The sequence below is a fragment of the Halichoerus grypus genome, chromosome 14 (genome assembly GCF_964656455.1).
Source record: "Halichoerus grypus chromosome 14, mHalGry1.hap1.1, whole genome shotgun sequence".
Classification (NCBI taxonomy): Eukaryota; Metazoa; Chordata; class Mammalia; order Carnivora; family Phocidae; genus Halichoerus; species Halichoerus grypus.
The window spans coordinates 41809710-41833913 of record NC_135725.1 but is presented as its reverse complement, the minus strand read 5'-3'; the positions used below and the strand labels follow the sequence as shown (position 1 = coordinate 41833913).

The 24204-nt window shown below is 41.4% G+C and overlaps 1 protein-coding gene across 7 annotated transcripts in view; it reads left to right on the top strand.

Annotated features, from left to right (window-relative positions):
* Window positions 1-24204, top strand: part of FREM1 (FRAS1 related extracellular matrix 1) — a 168451-nt gene that overhangs the window by 6868 nt on the left and 137379 nt on the right. For all 7 annotated transcript variants that reach the window (XR_013443592.1, XM_078061208.1, XM_078061203.1 and 4 more), the window contains exons 2-4: window positions 15875-16373; window positions 20976-21070; window positions 23391-23692. Coding sequence is in view for 6 of the 7 variants with exons in the window: in XM_078061208.1 (XP_077917334.1) it covers window positions 16140-16373; window positions 20976-21070; window positions 23391-23692 (631 nt within the window). In the remaining variant the exon portion in view is untranslated. The remainder of the gene's footprint in view (window positions 1-15874; window positions 16374-20975; window positions 21071-23390; window positions 23693-24204) is intronic.

Here is a 24204-nt window from a genome sequence, read left to right as displayed (position 1 = left end):
TTCCCTTCCTTCTCCTAATGTCCTCCATGTTATTCCTTATGTTCCACAAATAAGTGAAACCATATGATAATTGACTTTCTCTGCTTGACTTATTTCACTTAGCATAATCTCCTCCAATCCCATCCATGTTGATGGAAAAGTTGGGTATTCATCCTTTCTGATGGCTGAGTAGTATTCCTTTGTGTATATGGACCACATCTTTATCCATTCATCTGTTGAAGGGCATCTCGGCTCTTTCCACAGTTTGGCTATTGCAGACATTGCTGCTATGAACATTGGGGTGCATATGGCCCTTCTTTTCACTACATCTGTGTCTTTGGGGTAAATACCCAGGAGTGCAATTGCTGGGTCATAGGGTAGCTCTATTTTTAATTTTCTGAGGCACCTCCACACTGTTTTCCAAAGTGGCTGTACCAACTTGCATTCCCACCAACAGTGTAAGAGGGATCCCCTTTCTCCACAACCTCTCCAACATTTGTTATTTCTTGCCCTGTCAATTTTTGCCATTCTAACTGGTGTAAGGTGGTATCTCAATGTGATTTTGATTTGAATTTCCCTGATGGCTAATGATGATGAACATTTTCTCATGTGTCTTTTAGCCATTTGTATGTCTTCTTTGGAGAAGTGTCTGTTCATGTCTTCTGCCCATTTTTTGACTTACTTGTTTTTTTGGGTGTTGAGCTTTAGAAGTTCTTTATAGATCTTGGAAATCAGTGCTTTGTCTGTGGTATCATTTGCAAATATCTTCTCCCATTCTGTGGGTTGCCTCTTTGTTTTGTTGACTGTTTCCTTTTGCTCTTAAAAGAAAGGTTGCCCCAACCTCTTTTTATTTTCTTTTTAGAGAGGAAACTAGACACAACATCTCTGTAACTGAGACTCACAGAAAAGTTCAAGTTTAAATGAGAAGAGTTCAAAGATGTCAGTGTGTGAAGGCACGGTTCAACTGTATTTGCTGATTTCATTTACCGAGACATGTGTTGAATGCCTATCACATGCAATAGCCAGTTTGTCCTCCTGCCTTCAAAACACATAGATAAATAGCTACACCATCAGGTAGGATGTGATAAATGCCCTGTGATGGGTTTAAATAAAATGTGACTCTTCTGCAGTAGTGGGAAGGAAATCTTGCCAAATGGAATGATTATGTCTTAGGACATCTTGAAGGAAGCATTTCGCGAGGCCTTAATACATGGATTTTAATAAGGATGGAAGCAAGGACATTCCAGGCAGGGGGCAGACATGAACAGGGGTATAGAGGTGGGGAGGGTCCAGCAGGTCATTGTGACCGTGTGACTGGAGGCTATGGGACAGGGTAGGGCTGTGTTTTGGGAACACATAAGCCTAGAGGTGTTGGCCAAAGGCTGTGGGAGTGGATATGGAGTGAGAAGCTAGCTGAGGTTACAATTTTAAGAAATGCCGTATTTTTAGCAGTGCAGTGTGACCCAGAGAAGAAAAAAAAAAAAGGTAGAAAGAGAAGGAAGAGCGAATAAAAGAGAAAAAGGCAGTGGTTAGGTCGAAAGAGAACCAGGCGTATTCTGGGGTATAGAACCCAGGAACAAAATTCAACCCATAAAGACCATGCCACCGTATCAAGGCCTCTGCTTGGTGTTAGTTAACTGATCTTCAGAATTCTGAGGCCATTACTACAGCAGCAGGAAATAAAATAATACCTGTGGACCTATACATTCACATTCATACTTTGAAGGACAGGTGTGTTAGTGTGGTTTCCCCAGAAGTCTCTTCCACCGTGTTGAGTTTATGTAGTGCTCAGTGACGTCACAGTGCGGGCTGCCTTTGTCAGCTGGTCTGGACGCTCCGCCTGGGGCAAAGACGTTCTCACTTCTACGCAAGTGATTTGCAAACTCACTTTTTAAAAAGTCTGTTTGTGTCTTGGAGACTCTAAGTGTTTAAGCCAAGACCACTTGTGTGTGCCGTATTTGTCTCTCTTTTTAAAGATTTTATTTATTTATTTATTTATTTATTTATTTATTTATTTATTTGAGAGAGAGAGAGTGTGAGCAGGGGGAGGGCAGAGGAAGAGAGAGAGAGGGAGAGAAGCAGACTCTGTGCTGAGGGTGGAGGCCGCTGGTGGGGCTCGATCTCAGGATCCCGAGATCATGACCTGAGCCGAAACCAAGAGTTGGCCGCTTAGTTGACTGAGCCACCCAGGTGCCCCTGTCTCTCTTTTAAAACACTTCTCTGACTTGGTGGGGTTTGTAATGTTATATGAGGCCATTCTTATATGTTGCCATATTCTTGTGTACACATGGATTCAACAATAAGTCATCTAATCAGACATTCAGGTTCTTTTTTTTTTGCAGCCTGTGATGTTTACGGAGATTTTGTTCTTGAACTAGGACTGAAGCATTTTTAATCTCATTGCCTGAGAGCAGTGTCCCACCCTCCCACTCACCACAGCCCACCCCCAATTCTGCCAAAGTAAGCAGATTAAGTTTCCACTCTTCTTAATGCAATTAAGCTCAGCGGACCACAGAGGCGTCGGTGACCCATGCGTTTGCAGGAGACCTAATGCTGGCACTAGGTTCACATTGGGGGCCTCAGTGCGGGAGGGTCCTGTGGCCAGTAAGCCCTGCTGGTGCCAGAGTAGCTGGATGAATGCAGATCGTGAGGAAGGACAGAGCTCTACAGCGCGGATAAAATCACGCTCAGTTCTGAACGCCAGGAAGTGGGAGCAGTCAGAAGTCACTCTGGTTTGCCTTGCTTCTTTTTTGTTGCCAGTGGCCCTGCACTGCTCTATAGAAAATTTTCTAGCTCTGTTGGGTGTTACCAGAGAGTCAATTCAACTTAAATCACGGAACATGTCAAAGTATGGCTTAACTAATAATTTTTTTTAATTGATAAACTTTAGTTTCTGAGCAGATTTCTGTTTATAGAAGAATTGAATAGAGTTCTCACATATACCATCCCCCCAGTTTCCCCAGCTACTAACATCTTGTATTAGTATAGTGTACTACAATTGATGAACCAGTTATGATTATTACAATTGATGAACCAGTTATGATTATCTAAAGCCCATAGTTTCATTTGGGTTCACTTGTGATGTTGTACGTTCTGTGGGTTTTGATGAATGTTTAATGACCTGTATCCATTACATTGGTAACTCTGATTGGCCTGGACCAGAAAGGGGACTGAGTTTCCTGGTGCCTTGCTCTGTCTGTGGGTGTGTGTGCGCACGCCTGCGCACTGGGGACTTTGATTGGGCCATAATACATTTACATACATTGTCACATTTAACTATTTTAATGGCCCTGAAAGGTATCACTTATTGTGTAGGTGAGGAAACAGAGGCCAAGGAAGAATAAGGTCCTTTTTCAAGGAAATAGTGGATCCGGGAGAAATCTGATTTATAGTCTGGCCTCTCTGCTTATTACTATTGCATTTCCTTTCACTTCAGCTGTAATCCTAGAGCAGAACATTAAGCCCTCCCCACCCCCTTCCTCCTCCTCCTTCTCTTGTACTATATTTACAAAATTATTTCTAAAAAACAAACATTTGTAAAACAAATAAATATTTGTAAAATAAAGTGATGTGCAGGTCGCGGCTGAACCTCAGAATTGTGCTAAGATCTGTTAAGTTTATTTGTTGGTTTTAAGAGTTGCCATTTTTTTTTTAAGGGTTCAATGTTCGTTTTCTTGTAATGACCCCCATCTCCCTGAAGGGCAGGTACAGGCAGCTAGGCGAGGGCATGAGATGTTCACTTGGCAGATCTTGCCCTGACTGAGGGCTTTGCCCATGTGCTGGAAGGCCCGCTCCCAGGAGAAGTACTCTCACACGAGTGTCTGCGTCTCCTCACTGCCAGGATCCATGTATATGACTTGTAGTTTTTTTGACTTTACTATATCCCAGAATTTGATGCTTTCCATGTTCTGTTTGCGTAAGTGAATAGAGCAGCCGGCCAACCAGTTCTTTAATCTTTGGCAAATCACTTAGCCCCTTAGGGCCACTGCTTCCTCACCTTGACCTCTGTGTGTGTGCTGTGGTGTGCAGAGCATGGGGTTCAGAAACATGGGCTTTGGAGGCTGTCCACTGGGGTTGGAATGTCAGCTCAATCATTTATTAGCATTTGCCTTGGACAAATGACTTTACCTTAGAATCAGAATCCTTAGAATAGAATCTGCTTCATGGGTGGTTGTGAAACAGGGCTGGATGCAAAGTAAATGCATAACACCTGATGAGAATGTTGGTTTGAGTAAAATTTGGAGGAGACGCTCCTTCCAACCCTAGAATTCTGTGACTTTTGATGTACTGTGACTTTAGTCTCAAAGAACATTACATTTTTTTTATCGTTTGTCACCTAGTTTCTTAAGTCATCAAAAGCATTTCCAATACAAATCAAAACGACAATGAGATACCACTTCACACTTGTTAGAATGGCTAACTGGTGTTACCCCAAAGATACAAATGTAGTGCTCCAGAGGGGCACCTGCACCCCGATGTTTATAGCAGCAGTGTCCACAATAGCCGAACTATGGAAAGAACCTAGATGTCCATCGACAGATGACTGGATAAAGATGTGGTATATATATACAATGGAATACTGCTCAGCCATCAAAAAAATGAATCTTGTCGTTTGCAATGATGTGGATGGAACTAGAGGGTATTATGCTAAGTGAAATAAGTCAATCAGAGAAAGACAATTATCATATGATTTCATTCATGTGGAATTTAAGAAACAAAACAGAGGAACATAGGGGAATAGAGGGAAAAATAAAACAAGATGAAATCAGAGAGGGAGATAAACCATAAGAGACTTAATTACAGGAAACAAACAGGGTTGCTGGAGGGGAGGGGGTTTGGGAGATGCGGTAACTGGGTGAAGGGCATTAAGGAGGGCATGTGATGTAATGAGCACTGGGTGTTATATAAGACTGATGAATCACTGACCTCTACCTCTGAAACTAATAATACACTATATGTTAATTAATTGAATTTAAATTAAAAAAAAAACCTGTAACTATTCCTAGAAGAAAGCAGACCGAATATTAACCATAATTATCTCTGCATATTAGAATTTTGGATAGTTTTAATTTTCTTCTTTATAATTGTTTATTTCTCAAATTTTCTACAATGAATTTATACTACTTTAAAAATTGGGAAAATGTTATTTTTAAAAATTTCAGATGTACTATAGGTTTCCTTATTGTTAGAGATTTGGGTTTCCCAGTTTGGGGCAATGAATATCTTTGTTCATAAAGTATTTTCCAAACTCATACTTATTTCCTTAAAAATACTGCCTTAAAAAAAAAAGCATTTCCATTTCAGCAGATCTTTTAACAGGACTGTTTGTGATGGTTGGCCTCTTTTCTGCCCAGACATCTGTGAGTTTGGATTTTATCATTAGTTATGACATGCAAGTAAGATGGTCAAGGTTATTGTAGTGTAGCTCAAGGAGCAATCCTGGGTAGTTTTTGTTTGTTTTAAGATTTACTTATTTGAGAGAGAGAGAGAGAGAGAGAGCGAGCAGTGGGGACGGGGCAGAGGGAGAAGGAGAGAGAATCTCAAGCAGACTGTGCACTGAGTGTGGAGCCAGACATGGGACTTGATCCCACGACCCTCAGATCATGAGCTGAGCCGAAATTAAGAGTCAGACCCTTAACCAGCTGCGCCACCCGGGCACTGCGCTGGGTAGTTTTCTGAATGTTGAGCAGTCCTTTTCACCACAAAGTATTTCATCTCGAATAAGTGTAAATTGCTGAGTTTGATGAACTCCTTAGAGCATTTTGCTCATATGCTATGGTAGCAATGCCATTTTGTATTATAAAGTACTTTATTATAGATCTCTCTCCCGCAGACCTCAATTTCTCAAAGGTGGGAGTTATACCTTGGTGAACTGTTACAAGTCAGCTGCCTCTCCACTCATTTACACAAATACTGTGCTTCTGATGTAACATCTACCTGTTGATTCTCTGACTGCCACATTCTTCTCTTCACCTTCAAACATGCCCCTTTCACCTTTCTAAATAAATCCTGTTTGTTCTAATTTAGCTCTCTCCCCTTGTAGGAGACTTACCCTATGCCCAGTCTGAGTCAAATGCTGTCCTTCTATTTATTCCTGTAGCATGCAATGCATTCCACCATTAGAACACTTACCACTCTTTTTGAATTCAGAGTTTATGTGTTTGTCCTTCTCCATTACACTATAAACTCTCTATGAGCAAGAGTTTTTTTTTTTTTTTTTCGGTCTTTGTAATCCTAGCACTTATTACAGCCCTTGTCACGAAGTGGGTATTCTACAATTGCTTGTATCTTTTTTTTTTTTTAAGATTTTATTTGTTTATTTGACAGCGAGAGACACAGTAAGAGAGGGAACACAAGCAGGGGGAGTGGGAGAGGGAGAAGCAGGCTTCCCGCTGAGCAGGGAGCCCGATGCGGGGCTCGATCCCAGGATCCTGGGATCATGACCTGAGCTGAAGGCAGCCGCTTAATGACTGAGCCACCCAGGCGCCCCAACAATTGGTTGTATCTTAAAGAACAGATGAATTTGTCCTATTCAAACAGAGAACCAGGATGTATTTTAAAAAGGGAATTGTTTCCGGATGATGAACTTCTGAACATGATTTCATGTGAATTTAAACAGAATCTCACTTCTGGACAACTTGGTGTTTGGTGAATTAAAAGATGCAGAATTCACTCAAGAAGAGGAAAACCAATTTCACTAGGGTGACTCTGATTGGGAAGGTCCTAAGTGTAAGTTTGGGTGTGTACACATGGTTAAGTCCCAGGTGTAGTCAACCATAGTGAATGTGAATGTTTTTCATCCTGTTTAAGTTACTCAATTAAAACAAGCTGTTGTGAAAATTTGTTTGATACAACCCTCTGGCTAAAAGCAAAGTGAATGTAAATTATGGCCACTTCCTAATCTTCAAGGAAATGCCTTTGATGGTTTAAGAAATTCCAGCAGTCATTAAAAACAACTGTAAATCGAGGGCACAAAATCTTTTCCCCCTCTGACACCCGTTTTCTCTACCTTTGAAGGTAGTTTTAGTGGAAGGTCTTTGTAGAGAAAGGCCAGATGTCTGGTTTCCAAAGAGTGGCCTTGAATTTGGATTTCTGATGTAGATTCATTAAGTATGGATTTACAAATCAGGTGTGGCCAGAAATTTCAGTGATACCATGTGGCCATTCTATATTTCAATCATTTTTAATTCTCTAACCTAGTGTTTCTTGAGTGATTTCTCAAAGAACCTCGAATTTGTATGGGGGTGGGGAGGGTTTTCTCTAAGTTTGCAAACTTCCAGCTGAAAGTTTTTTCTTTCCTCAGTACTTCTTAGAGCCTCTGATAAGCTCATATTGCATTGTGAATCTTAAAAAAAAAAAAAAAAAAATCAAAACAAACTTTAGCATTCTGTGCTCCGGATATATTTGGATATAGAAGACTCTTTTTGTGTGAAAAATTTTTAACATCCTCAAAAATGTGTATTTTAAGAAACAGTTTGCAAAATGTGGCCTTTATCAGTGGGATAAACATTGAACCATTGAAAAATCTGAGAATGGAAACCTTATAATGAGTCTGTGTGGTGATCAAAGATCCATCTTTACAACCTTGGTCTTGACAGCGTAGCCCGAGGGGAGGCTTTCTCTCCATAGTTCTGGGAGTCTGTCAGGACTTGCTGAAAGGGGGGAAGACAGTACTGAAAGGATTGTTTCTGGACTGAGCATCTGTGATTTAAGTGAGCTACAGGGATAGTGGATTTTGCCGCGGTTTGGGTGTTAGGAGAACGAAGTTTCCAAACCAGGCTTCATCTCCAGATACCCGGGTAATCTTGGTGCTGAGAAACTGATTAAAGGAGACAATTTAGGTGATGCAAGCAAACTTTATTTAACACTTTATGAGATGGACTGTCTCAGAGAACTGTAAAATGGGGCAGAAGGCAAGAAACTTTTATAGGATAAAGAATAAAAAACAAGGAAGAAACAACTAGAGAATATCTGACTGGTTGGGGCCACATAGTAACCTTGTTTAGGGTGAGAAGGCTCAGAGCTGGCTTGGCGTTTGGGGATTGGCTGATTGAATAGACTGCGTTTCTGGTCAAGCAGAGCATTTACGGGGACATGAAAATTATCTAAGTTTCAGTTTGTGGATGTGGCATCCTGGGCAGGAGTGGCTCCATCTTGTGCCTAGAAATTTATTTCAGTGTTAGTAAAGTCACTTAACTGCCACAGGACTTTCTTTCTTCTGTAAAATGAAGGGGCTTCTAAAAGAGAAAATACACATGGTTAATGGACATTAAAAATAAATAAAAAGCTAAATCTCAAGTAAACAAAGGAATGCAAGTTAAAATAGTGATAGGATACTTTTCACTTGGGAAGTGAGTAAAGATTAAAGGGATGATATGGAATGTGAGCAAGACTGGTAAGGATGTCAAATTAGCGCCATCTTTCTAGAAAGCATGCATATGAGGAGCCTGAAAATAAATTGATACCCTTTGATCTTATAATTCCACTGCTAGAAAACTATCAAAAGGAAAGAACTAGAAAAATAAACTATTGTATAATTAAGGAGTTTTCATCACAGTCTGCTGACATGGTAAGTACTTCAACATAACAAGAAATACAGGTAGAAATCATAGTATATGCATGTCTTGGATGGAGAGCACAAATGAAAAGTAAGATCCCAAGGAATGTTTACGAATATGGAAAATGCTTAAACTAGAATGTTGTGTTAATAGGAAAAGATGGTCCACACTTTTTATAGTATGATTTTAATTAAGTTTAAAAATTGTGTATACATACATATACATTTGAAAACCTAAGGATGTTTTCTTTGGGTGTTGGGAAAGTGTATTTTTTCCTTTTCTTTGTGTTTCTGTACTTTTATCCTTTAATGAGCATGTATTTCTTTTATATACATAAAAGGGGGTTATTTTCAAAGAAGCAAATACACTGATTAAAAAAAATGAAGGATATAGACTATTTGATGTCTAAAGTCCCTCCTAAACCATACATTCTGTGATTTAGATTGCATTTTAGAAAAAAATTGCAGAGTGGAGGAAGCACAATGCTATAAACAGAATCAACACATATTTTACTGATTTAATAGACTGGAATTTCAAGGAGGCCTGTTTGCCTTGAGGCCTTTAAATTGTGCTGCTAGGAGGGGAAGAGCGAAGGGGGGCAATCGGAGGGGGAGACGAACCATGAGAGACGATGGACTCTGAAAAACAAACGGAGGGTTCTAGAGGGGAGGGGGGTGGGAGGATGGGTTAGCCTGGTGATGGGTATTAAAGAGGGCACATTCTGCATGGAAAAAAAAAATTGTGCTGCTAGTGTGATAAGTTGGAACAGTAAGATGTGGTTAGACAGGGCATCTGCCTTAATTATCTGCTCTTAAAGTAACAGCTACTTCTTTGAGGGAACTTTCCGTCCAGTGAAACTTTAACTCGGGCAACAGTCATCAATTGCTGTCCGGAACCATAAAGAAAATTGTTAAGGGTTCATGTGCTGTAAGAAAATGACCCCGAGGGGATAGTGAAGTAATTGCAAGGAGTATAAGATTTTGGTGTGAGGTGAAGCAGTATAATGTAGTGGGGTTAAGCGCATGGGTCCTGGAGTCAGGCAAAACTAGGTTACTCCAGAGTCAAGCTGACCTTGGGCAAGTTCCTTAACCTCTTTGCACCTCATTTTCCAAACCTGTAAAATCACTCTCTACCTCCTAAAATCCGTTGCAGGAATTAAACAAAGATAATATATGTGAAGTACTTTGAACACTGCCTAGCCTTTAGTAAGCACTTAGTAAATGTTAGTTCTTATTACAATTCTTCTGTCACTTCTTTAAGTCACTATTTACCTATAAAATCAGAATAATAGTAGAAAATGCTCTGTAGGGTTTTTGTGAGAAATAAATAAAAATATACATATAGAGAATAGAGCTCAGTGCCTGTATATAGTAGGTAATCAAAAAATGGGGAAAGGAAGACACGCACAATTATTTGCTAAAGAAAAAACAGTCTTAGAAGTCAGAAGCTATTTCTTCTGCATGATTCTGTTTTCCCTATTTGAGAGAAATCTCTCTGTAAATCCTGTGTTGGGCAAGATTGCCAAAGATTTTTCACTCTCGTGGGATCATTGAACAGTTAAACTCCAAAAGAGGTTATGAGCTTCTCAAAAAGAAAAACTGTTTTTTTATGACTGTGTCTTCCCAGCGCTTCTTTTGTGGTCTATATGGTTCAACTTCTCTCTGTTGGAGAGAATAGAATGAGATCACTAGCACACAGGAGGAAAGAGCCCTATGTTAGGACTCCAAGACCTGCTTCCCCCAGGCTCTGCTGTGTCCGGTTATGACCTCTTAGGATGTTGACTCCTTCAGCAATTAGACTTCTCTCTCTCTCCCAGGAGCTGCTAAGGTCAGAGGAAACTGTATCTGAGGTCCTTGGTGAAGTCTGCCAAAGTCTTAATTTCCTCAACTAAAACACAGAGAAGAGAACCACTTTGCCTGAGTTTGGACAGCTAATTGTTCTCTGTGGATACAGTTCCCCTGATTGCCAGTTCATTTGGAGCTATTTATGTCACATATGATTTGGTTTCGATTCAGTTGTCCTATGGATAATTATATTCAGCTACAGGTTTACACTTTAAATTTTTACATTTGATTTATATGAATTACTTTGGAAATTCGTTCGGGTGAAAATAATGATGATTTTAAAAATCCATCAAAAAGATTCCACGATGGCTTCTAAGTTCATTCTGACTGGTATTTTAGGTTTTAATGTGAAGTAGAAGTTAGAAAAGTCTCATTGGCTTTCTTCACCATTCTAGGCAAGGATATCAAAATCTCTTTATGTTTGGGTGGGTGGGAATGGGTTGATTCTGAGTTGGCTATTTTTAACTTAAATCCACTTTATTAATCCCCCCAGTTTTGTTATTTATTTATATTTAAATTTAAATTGAAGTATAATTAACATAGAGCGTTATATTAGTTTCAGATGTACAATGTAATGATTCAGCATTTCTGTACATTACTCAGTGCTCATCACAATGAGTGTACTCTTAATCACCTCTACCTCTTTTTTTTTTGACATATAAAGCCACTTTATTTTTTTTAACATTTTTTGTTATGTTAATCACCATACATTACATCATTAGTTTTTGATGTAGTGTTCCATGATTCATTGTTTGCATATACACCCAGTGCTCCATGCAGAACGTGCCCTCTTTAATACCCATCACCAGGCTAACCCATCCCCCCATCCCCCTCCCCTCTAGAACCCTCAGTTTGTTCCTCAGAGTCCATAATCTCTCCTGGTTCGTCTCCCCCTCCGATTTCCCCCCCTTCATTTTTCCCTTCCTACTATCTTCTTCTTTTTTTTTTTTTTTTAACATATAATGTATTGTTTGTTTCAGAGGTACAGGTCTGTGATTCAATAGTCTTACACAATTCACAGTGCTCACCATAGCACATACCCTCCCCAATGTCTATCACCCAGCCACCCCATCCCTCCCACCCCACCCCCCACTCCAGCAACCCTCAGTTTGTTTCCTGAGATTAAGAATTCCTCATATCAGTGAGATCATATGATACATATCTTTCTCTGATTGACTTATTTCACTCAGCATGATACCCTCCAGTTCCATCCACGTTGTTGCAAATGGCAAGATTTCATTCCTTTTGATGGCTGCATAATATTCCATTGTATATATATACCACATATTCTTTATCCATTCATCTGTCGATGGACATCATGGCTCTTTCCATAGTTTGGCTATTGTGGATATTGCTGCTGTAAACATCGGGGTGCACATACCCCTTCGGATCCCTACATTTGTACCTTTGGGGTAAATACCCAGTAGTGCAATTGCTGGATCATATGGTAGCTCTATTTTCTTTCTTTCTTTTTTTTTTTTTGCTTCCAAGTTTTTAAAAAAATTTTTTATTGTTATGTTAATCACCGTACATTACATCATTAGTTTTTAATGTAGTGTTCCATGATTTATTGTTTGTGGATAACACCCAGTGCTCCATGCAGAACGTGCCCTCTTTAATACCCATCACTAGGCTAACCCATCTTTCCACCCCCCTCCCCTCTAGAACCCTCAGTTTGTTTTTCAGAGTCCATCGTCTCTCATGGTTCATCTCCCCCTCCAATTTACCCCCCTTCATTCTTCCCCTCCTGCTATCTTCTTTTTTTTTTAACATATATATATTTTTTTATTATGTTAATCACCATACATTACATCATTAGTTTTTGATGTAGTGTTCCATGATTCATTGTTTGTGTATAACACCCAGTGCTCCATGCAGAACGTGCCCTCTTTAATACCCATCAGCAGGCTAACCCATCCTCCCACCCCCCTCCCCTCTAGAACCCTCAGTTTGTTTTTCAGAGTCCATAGTCTCTCATGGTTCATCTCCCCCTCCGATTTCCCCCCCTTCATTCTTCTCCTTCTGCTATCTTCTTCTTCTTTTTTTTTTTTTAACATATATTATTTGTTTCAGAGGTACAGATCTGTGATTCAATAGTCTTGCACAATTCACAGCGCTCACCATAGCACATACCCTCCCCAATGTCTATCACCCAGCCACCCCAACCCTCCCACCCCCCACCATTCCAGCAACCCTCGTTTCCTGAGATTAAGAATTGTTCATATCAGTGAGGTCATATGATACATGTCTTTCTCTGATTGACTTATTTCGCTCAGCATAATACCCTCCAATTCCATCCACATCATTGCAAATGGCAAGATCTCATTCCTTTTGATGGCTGCATAATATTCCATTGTAGATATATACCACATCTTCTTTATCCATTCATCTGTCGATGGACTCTTGGCTCTTTCCACAGTTTGGCTATTGTGGACATTGCTGCTATAAACATTGGGGTGCACGTACCCCTTGATCCCTCCATTTGTATCTTTGGGGTAAATACCCGGTAGTGCAATTGCTGGATCGTATGGTAGCTCTATTTTCAACTTTTTGGTGAACCTCCATACTGTTTTCCAGAGTGGCTGCACCAGCTTGCATTCCCACCAACAGTGTAGGAGGGTTCCCGTAGGAGAAGGCTAATCTTGATATGTTTGAGGAAAGGCAGTGATGCTAGTGGGGCTAGAGTAGAGGAAGTGAAGGGAGGACAAACAGAAGAGGAGATGAGAGAAGTAAGGGCGAAACACATTACATACCTGGTTGCCTTATGGCTTTTACACTAAGATGAGAGGCCATTGGAGGTTTGGGGCGTGGAAGTGACCTCAGTAATATTTAATAGGACCCTTGGCTGCCATGCTGAAGAATGCCTATAGGGGAGGCAAGAGGAGAAGGAGGGAAGTCGAAGTGGATGCTATTTGCAGTCATCCAACAAAGAGTTGATGATGTGGCTTGCACCTTTGTAACAACAATGGAAGTGAGAAGTGGTTGGAGTCTGGATATGTTTTGAAGAAGAGTGCATTCAATTTATATTGCCGTGTAAGCAAATTACTACAGACTTCGTGGCTTAAAACAACACAAATTTCTTATCTCACAGTTGACATTGGTCGGGAATCTGGTCACAGCTTACCTGGGTTCCTTGCTTCAGGCTGCAGTCAAGGCATCAGCTGGATGCTAGTCTCTTTTTTTTTTTTTTAAGATTTTATTTATTTATTTGACAGAGAGAGACACAGCGAGAGGGGGAACACAAGCAGGGGGAGTGGCAGACAGAGAAGCAGGCTTCCAGCTGAGCAGGGAGCCCGATGCAGGGCTCGATCCCAGGACCTTGGGGACCATGACCTGGGCCGAAGGCAGACGGTTAACGACTGACCACCCAGGTGCCCCTGGATGCTAGTGTTATCTGGAGGCTTGATTTAGGATGAATCTTCTTCCGAACTTGTTCAGGCTGTCGGCAGAATTCATTTCCTTGTGACGCTGGAATTCACGGAGGCTTCCTGCTTCAAGGTCATCAGGAGAGCCTGGAGCCCCAGCCTGCTAAGAGAGATTCTTATATTACATAGTGTAACCATGGGAACGACATCCCATCACCTGTGCCTAATTCTGTTGGTTGGAAGCCTCACAGGTTCTGCTCTCACTCAAGGGGAGGGAACTTCTGGATGCTATGGGGCCGCAATTATTGGAGGTCACCCTAAGGTGTGTCCACTGCAATGAACAAACAGGATTTTGTTGCTGTTGTTTAGCTGTAGACCAAACACCAGAAAAGTTGGATGCCATTAATTGAGATCGGAGAGAGGGAGGGAGGGAAGACCAAGAGCACAAATTTGGCGACATGAAGAATGAGATGCCCATTAAATACCCCCAGGGAGATGTCACATAGACAGTGGCATATGGAATCCAGAGTTAAGGGAGGAGGTTAGAGATACAAATTTGGGACTCATTAGCATATAAGTGGTATTTAAAGCCAAGGAATGAGATCATTAGGGAATGAGGGTAGACAAAAACCAGGTCCGAGGACTGCACCCTAGGCTCCCCACGTTAAAAAGTCAGGGGATTTAGGAAGAAGCAGTAAAAGAGAAGGGAGGTAACAGTGAGATAAAAGGGGTACACGAGAGCGTGCCATCCTTACAGCCTTTACAAGTTGATTTAATTCTCAGAAAGCAAAGTTTTTCCCCCTTATCTCTCCATTTTGGGAAACACTTAGCCACTCTCTTCTCTCTGAATGTACTGCTTTTTTGGAGTGGTCTTAGATGCCGAACGTGAATGGAAACCAGGTTTGACTTTGCAGTGAAGGTTCAACAACCAGGTTTGCATTTCTGCCCAAATAAGCCAACCTAATTCAGCCGGAGTGTGGGCAACACTGTCAGTGGGAGTGTGGGAACTGTTTCAGTTTCAGACTGACACCATTAAAAAAAAAAAGGCTGCTCTGTAAAGTGCACACCCCCCTTAGATATCAGGTGACTCGTGTACTGCCTCAGAAATGAATGGTTTCAAACAGTGACAAGAGAATGAGTCTTCCCTTGATGTATTAGATATGGATAAATTTTTGTGTACACCCTTTGGTCAAACATTTTGAGTATCCATTGGTTATATACAGAAATTTGTTGAAATCATGAAACTGTAAAGACTTCCTGTGGGCATAGCAAACCACCATTGGTTCACCCAACTATACCCTGAACTTAAGTATTTATTGCAATACATCTTATTTTGCAGAGTCATTTCTGTTGTTATGGAACACAGAGAAATAATCTTGAAATTCTAAGTGGTTAAAGGAGGAACAAAGACCCCATTTGTGCAGATTCAGTGCATCATAATGTAATTGGCGGCGTAGATAATACGGATATGTATGCATACGCCGAGTCATTAGCTGTGTCTAGTGAAGCCATGTGACTTAATTCCTAGTCCCTTTGACACGTCAGCAAAACCCTCAAATGTTCACTTAGAAAAATATCTGTTCTCCAGGTTCCGCTCAAGTGCTTCTCAGGTGTCTTCATTGTCCAGCAATGTCAGAGCTGTGCTCATGGGACAAATGACGAAGCTCGTTTCTTATTTGGGTCGTGATGATTTAGAATTAATCAGCGTTTGAACCAGCGTGCAAATAATTCTGTCAGCTCTCTTCTACAAATTAGGCAGTCCTCATTTAACAGATGAGGAAACAGAAGCAGAGCTCAACTCCTTCTGAACGCAGGTGACCAGGCGCTGCACTTGGGCGGTGAGGCTGGCTGGCTCCTGTGGGACCACACAAGTGACATCCCCATGGGGTGGAGGGGGTGGGACACAAGGGGCACGTTGAATCTGGAAGCGGGAGTTACAAGCAGGGTAATGAAATGGCTTCTCTGTCTTTCACATGGGCCTGGAGGTCAAGTTAGTTTATTTGTTTTTAATTTAGCTGAAATTATAGGCTGGTTGAAAGATTCCTTTGCCGGCAGGGATCTTTTGAATAGCCACACAAACCTTCTGGTCTCTCTCTCGTTTTCCTACAACCTCTCCTCTCATTTGCAGGATTAGAAAAGCACTTGGGAGGCACATTCATCTGCCGGCGTTGTCAGGAGTGATCAGCGAGTTTTATTAAACACCCTGGGATTGCCTGAAAAGCCTCCTTGTCTGGGTTTGAAATGAAAGGGGCATGTTAAGATCTTGGGGCACATTGTTGGGACCCCTTGCCCTGCCCCTTGGACTATGAGCTAACATCTCTGGAGGAAGCACAGAAGCCCTCTTTTGTTGAAGGGATTTCGCCGGTGGACAAACGGAGTTGGCCCCTGACGGCATGAGCGCTCCGACCTGGGGTGGGCCCGGTGCTTTGCCCCTGCTGTTGCTCCTAGGCTGGGCCGGTGCCACCTTCATCAGCCTTAATCGTGGGCTCAGGCTGCTGAAGGGCAGCTCTACCTTCCTGTCGGGAGATGACCTGAAGTTTGCCATCCCCAAAGAAAAAGATGCTTGCAAAGTGGAAGTTGTGATGAATGAGCCAATGACTCAAAGGGTTGGGAAACTCACCCCACAGGTAGGTCCTACCTGAGATTTTTCTATTCAGTCATGTGTATGAATGTGAGTGAGTGAGTGCGTGTGTGTGTGTGTGTGTGTGTGAGAGAGAGAGAGAGAGAGAGAGAGAGGAAACAAAGCAGGGACAGACTTCCAAGGGCTGGAGTGGGTCGTCTCCTGTGTGGTGTGATATGGTCAGTCTTTATGGGATTATTCTTGCCCCAAATGATCTCATCCATTCCTAGTCAGGATGCCTTTGGATAAGATATCAGATTTCAAGATGTGTTTTAGGCCCCACTTGTGATCGCAGAATAGCACAAGTAAGATGTGAAGATATTTTTATCTGTTTCCATCACTAGAACATTCCGTTGAGTGGGAGGAGAGACGTGGAAAAGAGAGGTGAAAATACTTCCCTTTAAATATTCATTGTTCTTCAAAAATGTCTGTAGACAAATGTTTTCCTTTAGTCACGATCTTGGAGACCTCGTCGTTTAAGAGTATTCTAGGTGCAATCCTTTTGTAGGATGAAGAGTCACCTTCTAAGTCATTGGGTTAAAAAAAAGTCTGTATTATCATGTATTGTATTTGCTTGAAGTAGGGGTTTACCTCTCTACACAATAAGGAAATTGTTTCTGGTTTTATGACTTGTCCCTACTGTGGTTTAACTTCCTCCCAATGCAGGCAATTTTGAGAATGTTCCACACTGGCTGGTGCTGCTTCTGGAAACATGCACCATTATTTGTGAACTGTGAACATTAAGTTTCTTCTTCATTTGGCCGAAGAATTTTATCCCAGGAGGTTACCTCAACAGCGGTACTAGATGATGTAGAGACGAACTTCAGGAGACTTAGATGCTAACTCAAGTGGCTATCGCAAGCTGTTCCACTTACCGCACTCAGAGGACAGTCCAACTCTGAAACACATCACAACTCTCACTTAGGGAGTATTCCAGATGTGTTAGCAACCAAATGTCTCTCTCCAGTTTCCCATGAGATTTTCTTTTATTAGAGCTTCTGATGGGCACCTGCCAACTGTCTGAATACAGTAATGGCCCCAGTTCCTAAGGGGTTGTATTCCCGAGTGTTTGGGAATTGCAACATCTTCACACTTGCTCCCAACACGATTTGCACTGCAAAAGTGTGTGTGGGTGGGGGTGTGGGTGTTAAGATTTTGTTTATTTGAGAGACAGCACACGTGCAGGGGGAAGGACAAGCAGACTCCCTGCTGATCTTGGGGTCCATCCCAGGACCCCAAGATCATGACCTGAGCCTAAGTCAGATGCTTAAGCGACTGAGCCACCCAGGTGTCCGGTGAAAGTGTGTTTGGTTGGAAAGAGGAGAGACCTGGGATAGCTCATAACTGCAACCCAGATGCACTAAATGCAACGAGTAGGTGATATGGATAAGCTCAGCTGCAGAAAATAGAATCCTAATCATAGGGACTCGGTTTGTTAAAAGCAAATCCTTGGAGTTTTGGAAAGCAGTAGAGGACCCTAATCCTAGAACACCGGTGTCTGTGGCTGCATGGATATATGTGGGTGCCTTATAAAGTAATGAACTCATAATTTGGTACCCCTTCCAATCAATATATTTTAAAAAATTGTTCAACATTTATTTAGAAGTGAGGCTGAATATTTTGTGGGGGAAGAGAAAAAAATTCTTCCTGGTGTATGCTGGGGCAACCTATGGGTCCTCTATTGCTCTCCAAAACTCCAAGGATTTGCTTTTTAGAAACCGAGTCCCTATGGTTAGGATTCCATTTTCTGCAGCTGAGCTTATTCATATCCCCTATCTCTGGCCCTAAGCATGCAAAACAAAAGCCCTATTCTTCACCAGATTCTCCCTCCTTAGAAAGTAATTTGGGGAGAATGTGCTGTTCCTTAAGTCAGCCTCTGAGGGGTATCCTCTCCCTATTCCCAATAGCCTATGACTTATAAACATATCTATAGTGCTTTCTCTGCAAGTAACGAAATTGTCTCCATTATGTATTATTGGTGTTGTTTTAATGGTCTTCGCCATCTGGTCGGCTCTGAGATACTAGAGAGCAAAAGGGGGTCTAAGTGACTACACTCAGGTAAAACACTTATTTGGGGGTCAAGAGTTGCAAGAGATCTCCATTCCAAACTTTCTCTAATTTGAAGGCCAAAATCCAGTTAATAGAAAGAATATGGAGCAGAAACAGCATGCCTGCCTGGTTTAGGGAAGTCTAGATGGGTAGGCCACGGAGGGGGCTCCAAAAAGTCCCAGCTTGTCCCCTCGAGTGCTGTGACTTCAGTGCAAGAAAATGTTCAGTGAGCGCATTTCTGGAGGTCAATGTGGCAGCTCAAATGGATTTATCTGGTCTAAAGTAAATACGGGACTTGTATCTTCTAAAATTTATTGTGTGGAAAAGGAGGCCATTGAACTGTGGAGTTTCATTATCTTTCTGTCAGATATTTGTACCATAAGGAAGTCTGTGTCCTCAGAAAACTTTCTCAAACTGCCAGATGATCTTTCTACTTTATTATGACAATTTCAACGGAAACCAGATTCCTAAGTAAAGTCTGGTTTTTTTGGGGGGGGAATGTGTGCCTATTTTTAATGCAACTCTCCCCAAGGATTTATTTCTTATGGCGTTTTTGAAGTTAAACATAGCCGAATGTGCGCGCATACACACAAAGCCTAAACATTATTCTTTAATAGCACTTACCAGTCAGCTGAAAGCAAGGCTTATGTGAACCCATTTCTAGCAAGATGACTGTATTAACAACACCCTGCTGTGTAATGAACAGTTTTATTTGATTTGCACAGAAAATGTTTTGTTTAACATCTGTTCAATTAGTGTTTTCATTTCATTACTGAAGTTTGTCTTAGGACCAACAGGTTCAATTTTCCTATTGGATATTTGGAGAGGGATTTCACTTGGCTCACACCAGTATCTTCTGTTTAGATAACCCTCTTGATATAGTCAATTGGATGAGGTCGGTGGCAATATGTTTTCCTCATGTTTTAGGACAAGACTTCCTCACACACAGCACTTCTCACACCTGTTTCAAAGCAAGAAATTTCCTGGGTGGAAAAGCACCTCAGTTTAGAGCTGAGCTTGCTTTTTTGAATCAGAAATACAGCCGTAAGAAAACATCTCTAGGTTGAACCAGCTTACTGTCATTAAAGTGAGTAATGAGTTAGGAATGTGTGACAATTTAATTATAAATTGTAATTGAAAAGCAGTTGAAGTGGAAAAAACCAAGGCTAGACAGTAATTAGAAAAGGATTTAGCTCTCCTTTGTTTTAGTTAGTAAATTTATGGACAATTATGGTTGTCGCCTTTTATAAAAGGAAAACATATTATGAAACATAAAACAGATGTTTCTTTTAACAAAGCAGATTGTCTCTTTGTCACCATGACTATTTGTCAGTGATACGGGGAAGGTCTTTCCTTTATCTCCTTCCTTGTTGTCAGTTAAAAAGAGGAACCAATGATGTCTGTGGGAAAAGAAGATCATTCGTATTAGTAATACTGTCTTCTCAAAGAGGACGATGTTGCCTGTCAATGATTGAGCCTGTGACAAAGTATAGGCTACAGACCATGGACTCAACAGTGACGGTGTGCCAATACTGCAAGGCTATTTCTTAACACTCTGCCGAGTCAGGCAGGGCGGAATGAGAATTGTGGTGTGGTTGGGAGAGAAAATTCTTCTTTTGAGAATTAGGGTTCCCCAAATACAACAGTTAGCAATTTCCTTAATAGTTCTGAGTGAGGTGATTCAGTTAATTCTAATTTTATTTGAATAGAAGAAATTACCTTTAGCTTGCTATTTGTCTCATCAACCATTTTTTTTTAAGATTTTATTTATTTATTAGAGCCTGATGGGGGGGGCGGGGAGGGAGAACGGGAGAGGGAGAAGCAGGCTCCCCACTGAGCATGGAGCCCTAGGCGGGACTCAGTCCCAGGACCCCGGGATCATGACCCAGGCTGAAGGCAGATGCTTAACCACCCAAGCACCCCTCATCAACCATTTCTGCTATTAGTAACCAGTAAAGCAGTCTTTTGCAAGTGTATGAGAAGCAACTCTGGGTCATGTTTGGCTCTGATCAACCACAACAGTGTCCGTAGTCAGTGGCTTCATTTTTGAATATAAAAATGCTATTTAGAAAAGAAAGAAAGAAAAGGAAAAGACAAAGATACATAATGTAAGTAATACAACGTGTTTGTTGAGGGGTAATGCATGCCTTTTCATGCGTACATGCAGGTAGACCTCTAACTCAGTTGCTATGAACCCCTGAAAGGGGGTGGGTGTATTATATTTTGATAAATGGAACCACAGTTTAAATGTACTATAAACTGTAAACAAAGAATCATTTCAAGAGGTAATTACTCCTTAATATATCTCCTTGATCTGCTTGGATTTTCATAGTTTAGATATTCTCACAATAAGACACACCTATATAAGCAGGATGGGAACGGGCACGGCGGTGGGTAGAGGTGGTGGTGATAACACGCACACGCGCAAGCACACGCATACATACATAGACACACCCCACTAACAGACCATAATTTCCCCAGGCAGTACTCTATTGCCAGAAAAATCAAATCTTGTACCAATTTTTTCACATATATTTATCCATTTCTTCGCATGAACTAGGTCTTTGACTGCCATTTCCTTCCCAATGAAGTAAAGTATACTCACAATGGTTGCCCGATTCTTGATGAAGACGCAGTGAAGCTCAGACTGTACAGGTAAGCAGCACGCGTAACCATCCTGTGTACTTCTCTGTAGATCGATGTTATCATGAGGCTAGCTGCTAGATTCCAAACAAGCAAGCAATCAGTAGAAATTGGGGACCTAAGTAGGTGAGGCAAGAATTGTTGTCTACTTTCAATTCTCTTTATTTGTATCATCGTCCTGGGGGCTTTTCTGTGGCAAATTTCTGTCCTGTTCCCCTTTAGAGTTCTTATACAGGTGTCTCTGATGATCCACCTTCCCGCTTATAATGGGAAATGAAAATTACAAAATACAAATTCTTAATGAGAACTAGGAAAATATATTCCAAAATTGAATGATAGTCTTTATTTTTGTTATCAGCTGCTTAGTCAATAAGTGGCCGAGTATCTTCTAATTGTAAACATATTAAATGATAAAAATGTTTACAAAATCAATTATAAAGTTAAGTACAGAGTAACTGTGTGAGCCAGCAATTCTAAATATATATATAAGAGAAACAAAAACCTGTATTTCCCCCCAAACTTGCACACAAATCTTCATTGCAGCATTATTCATAATAGCTAAAAAGTTGAAAGAACCCAACTGATGAATGTATGAACAAAATGTGGGGTATCCATACAGTGGAATATTATTCAGCCATAAAATGGGATGAAGTACTGATGCACGCTACAACATGGATGAACCTTGAAACCATCATGTGAAATGAAAGACACCAGACACAAAAGGTCACTTTTCTAGAAAAGGCAAATCCATAAAACACAGGAAGCAGATTAGTGATTGCCAGGGGCTGGGGGAAGGGCAAATGGGGAGTGATTGCTAATGGATATGGATTTCTTTTTGGGGGGATAAAAATGTTCTGGAATTAGGTATTTGTGATGGTTGCACAACCTTGTGAGTATACTAAAAACCACTGAGTTGTATACTTTAAAAAGGTGATTTTTATGGTATGTGAATTATGTCTCAAAAATTAATTTAAAAATTAAGCTCATGGTTATGGTATTGCTCACTTCATAGAGGTAACTGACAATGCAGTAGGTAGAGTAGGCTTTTTTTTTTTCAAGATTTTATTTATTTATTTGATAGAGAGCACAAGCAGGTGGAGCTCTAGGCAGAGGGAGAGGGAGAAGCAGACTCCCTGCTGAGCAGAGAGCCTGATGTGGGGCTCGATCCCAGGACTCTGGGATCATGAGCTGAGCCGAAGGCATCTGCCTTCAGATGCTTAACTGACTGAGCCACCCAAGCGCCCCGTGGAGTAGGCTTTTAGATAGATTTTTACTTGGTTTTATTGCTGTTATGAATATTTGGCTAAAATATCTTAGTGCGAATTTCCCTGAAGTACTATACTACTATTGCAAAGAGTTTTATAGAAGACACTAGGACATTGAATTGTTCTACAGACACTTAAAATCACCCACTAAAACTCAAGGCCCTATGCTGGGCATAGGGAACACAAGGATGAGGATGCATGGATTTTTGGTGCTCTTAATCTGATGCAAAATGTGGGTAGATAATGGTAATGTGAACAAGTGCTGAAAGAGAGGCTGTGCTCCAAAAATGAAATAGTACCCAAGGATTCTTTATCACAGCATATAGGGCTGTTTGATCTTTCTAAGATTTTAGAGTTAAAAAACTAACGTTGGACAGCTTGCCTGGAAGGGCTGGAAAAGCTGGTGGATTCTGGCTTCTCCCACTTCTTCCTTGAGTTTCGAAGGGACAGAGAGGGTGGAGGAGCAGGTGAGAAGGACCAAGTCACAGGAGCTGCTGTTCCTCTTGGTCTTGAGGACATTTGAAATAGAATATTCAGAGACGTTGGAGGCAGAAAATCAGAGAACATGCTTATTCCCCCACTCACCTCCTCTTCAGCCCCTTTGGCGAGCTACTTGGCCTCTCTATGCCTCAGTTTCCCCCTCTGTAAAATGGAATTAACAATGTCTCTCATAGGTTTCTGAAGAGCAAAAAGGTGTTGCTGCTTCAGAAACTCCTCACCCTTTCACTCCTGAATCAAAACTCAATCCATAAATTAATTACACAAGCTTGGTACTCTTAAATTATAGATGTGCTAGCAGTGAGACTCTGAGCTCCCAGCTGTTATTATATATCAGCATAGATGGTGGGTTTGAGAGAAGGTGTTGAAAGAAAGCTCATTGGCGTGGGAGATGGCAGAAAAAGGAGTTGACACCAAGATAAGAAGAAAGGAAAAGAACAGAGATTGGGAGTAGAGTAGATAACAAAATCCAAACTCTACCCCATAGGCGCATTTTGTAAAGGTCAATCATTAGCTACCGGAAGTACCTGAGCGCTAGTAAACATCGCTTGGCTCTGTTCTCTCCACAGATTTACTGAGACAGATACCTTCACGGAAACCTTTATCCTGCGGGTCTATCTCCTGGAACCCGACTGTAACATCATCCGTAGGAGTAACAATGTCCTGGAGGTGTCTGAATTCTATGGCTTGTCCAGAGCCATTGATAAGAACCTGCTCAGATTTGATTACGAGAGGACAGCCGGCCTGGAGTGTACGGTCAGGCTGGATCCTGTGGGAAGCCGGCTGCCAGCCCATGGTCAGATGGTCCTGCTGGAGCCTCGGCCAGAAAAACCTCGTGGAGATCAGCCACACAGTTTTTTCCCTGAGTCTCGTATGTATGCTGTTCTTTTTTGTTATTATTGTTGTTTTTTTAAAGATTTATTTATTTATGAGAGAGAGGGGGAGGGGAGAGGGAGAGAGAATGGTGGAGAGGTAGAGGGAGAAGGGGAGAGAGAATCTCAAACAGACTCCCTGCTGAGCATGGAGCCTGATTCGGGGCTCGATCTCACGACCCTGAGATCATGACCTGAGCCGAAACCAAGAGTCGGATGCTTAACCGACTGAGCCACCCAGGCACCCCTCATATGTATGTTTTAATACATATCTGATTGTTATTAGAACTGACAAAAACATCTGTTCATAGTCATCTTCCACTGTGACAGAAATTTTTACTTGATATAATAATTTGTTGCTGGTTGAACAATGTAGGCTGGTGGTTAAGAGTATGGACTTTGGAATCAGTGAGACCTGGGTTTGAAACTGCTTCTGCTCTTTATTTCCTATGTGATTTTAGGTAAGTTATCTAACCTGGTGAAGCCTCCGTAAAATGAGCAAGGATAGTAG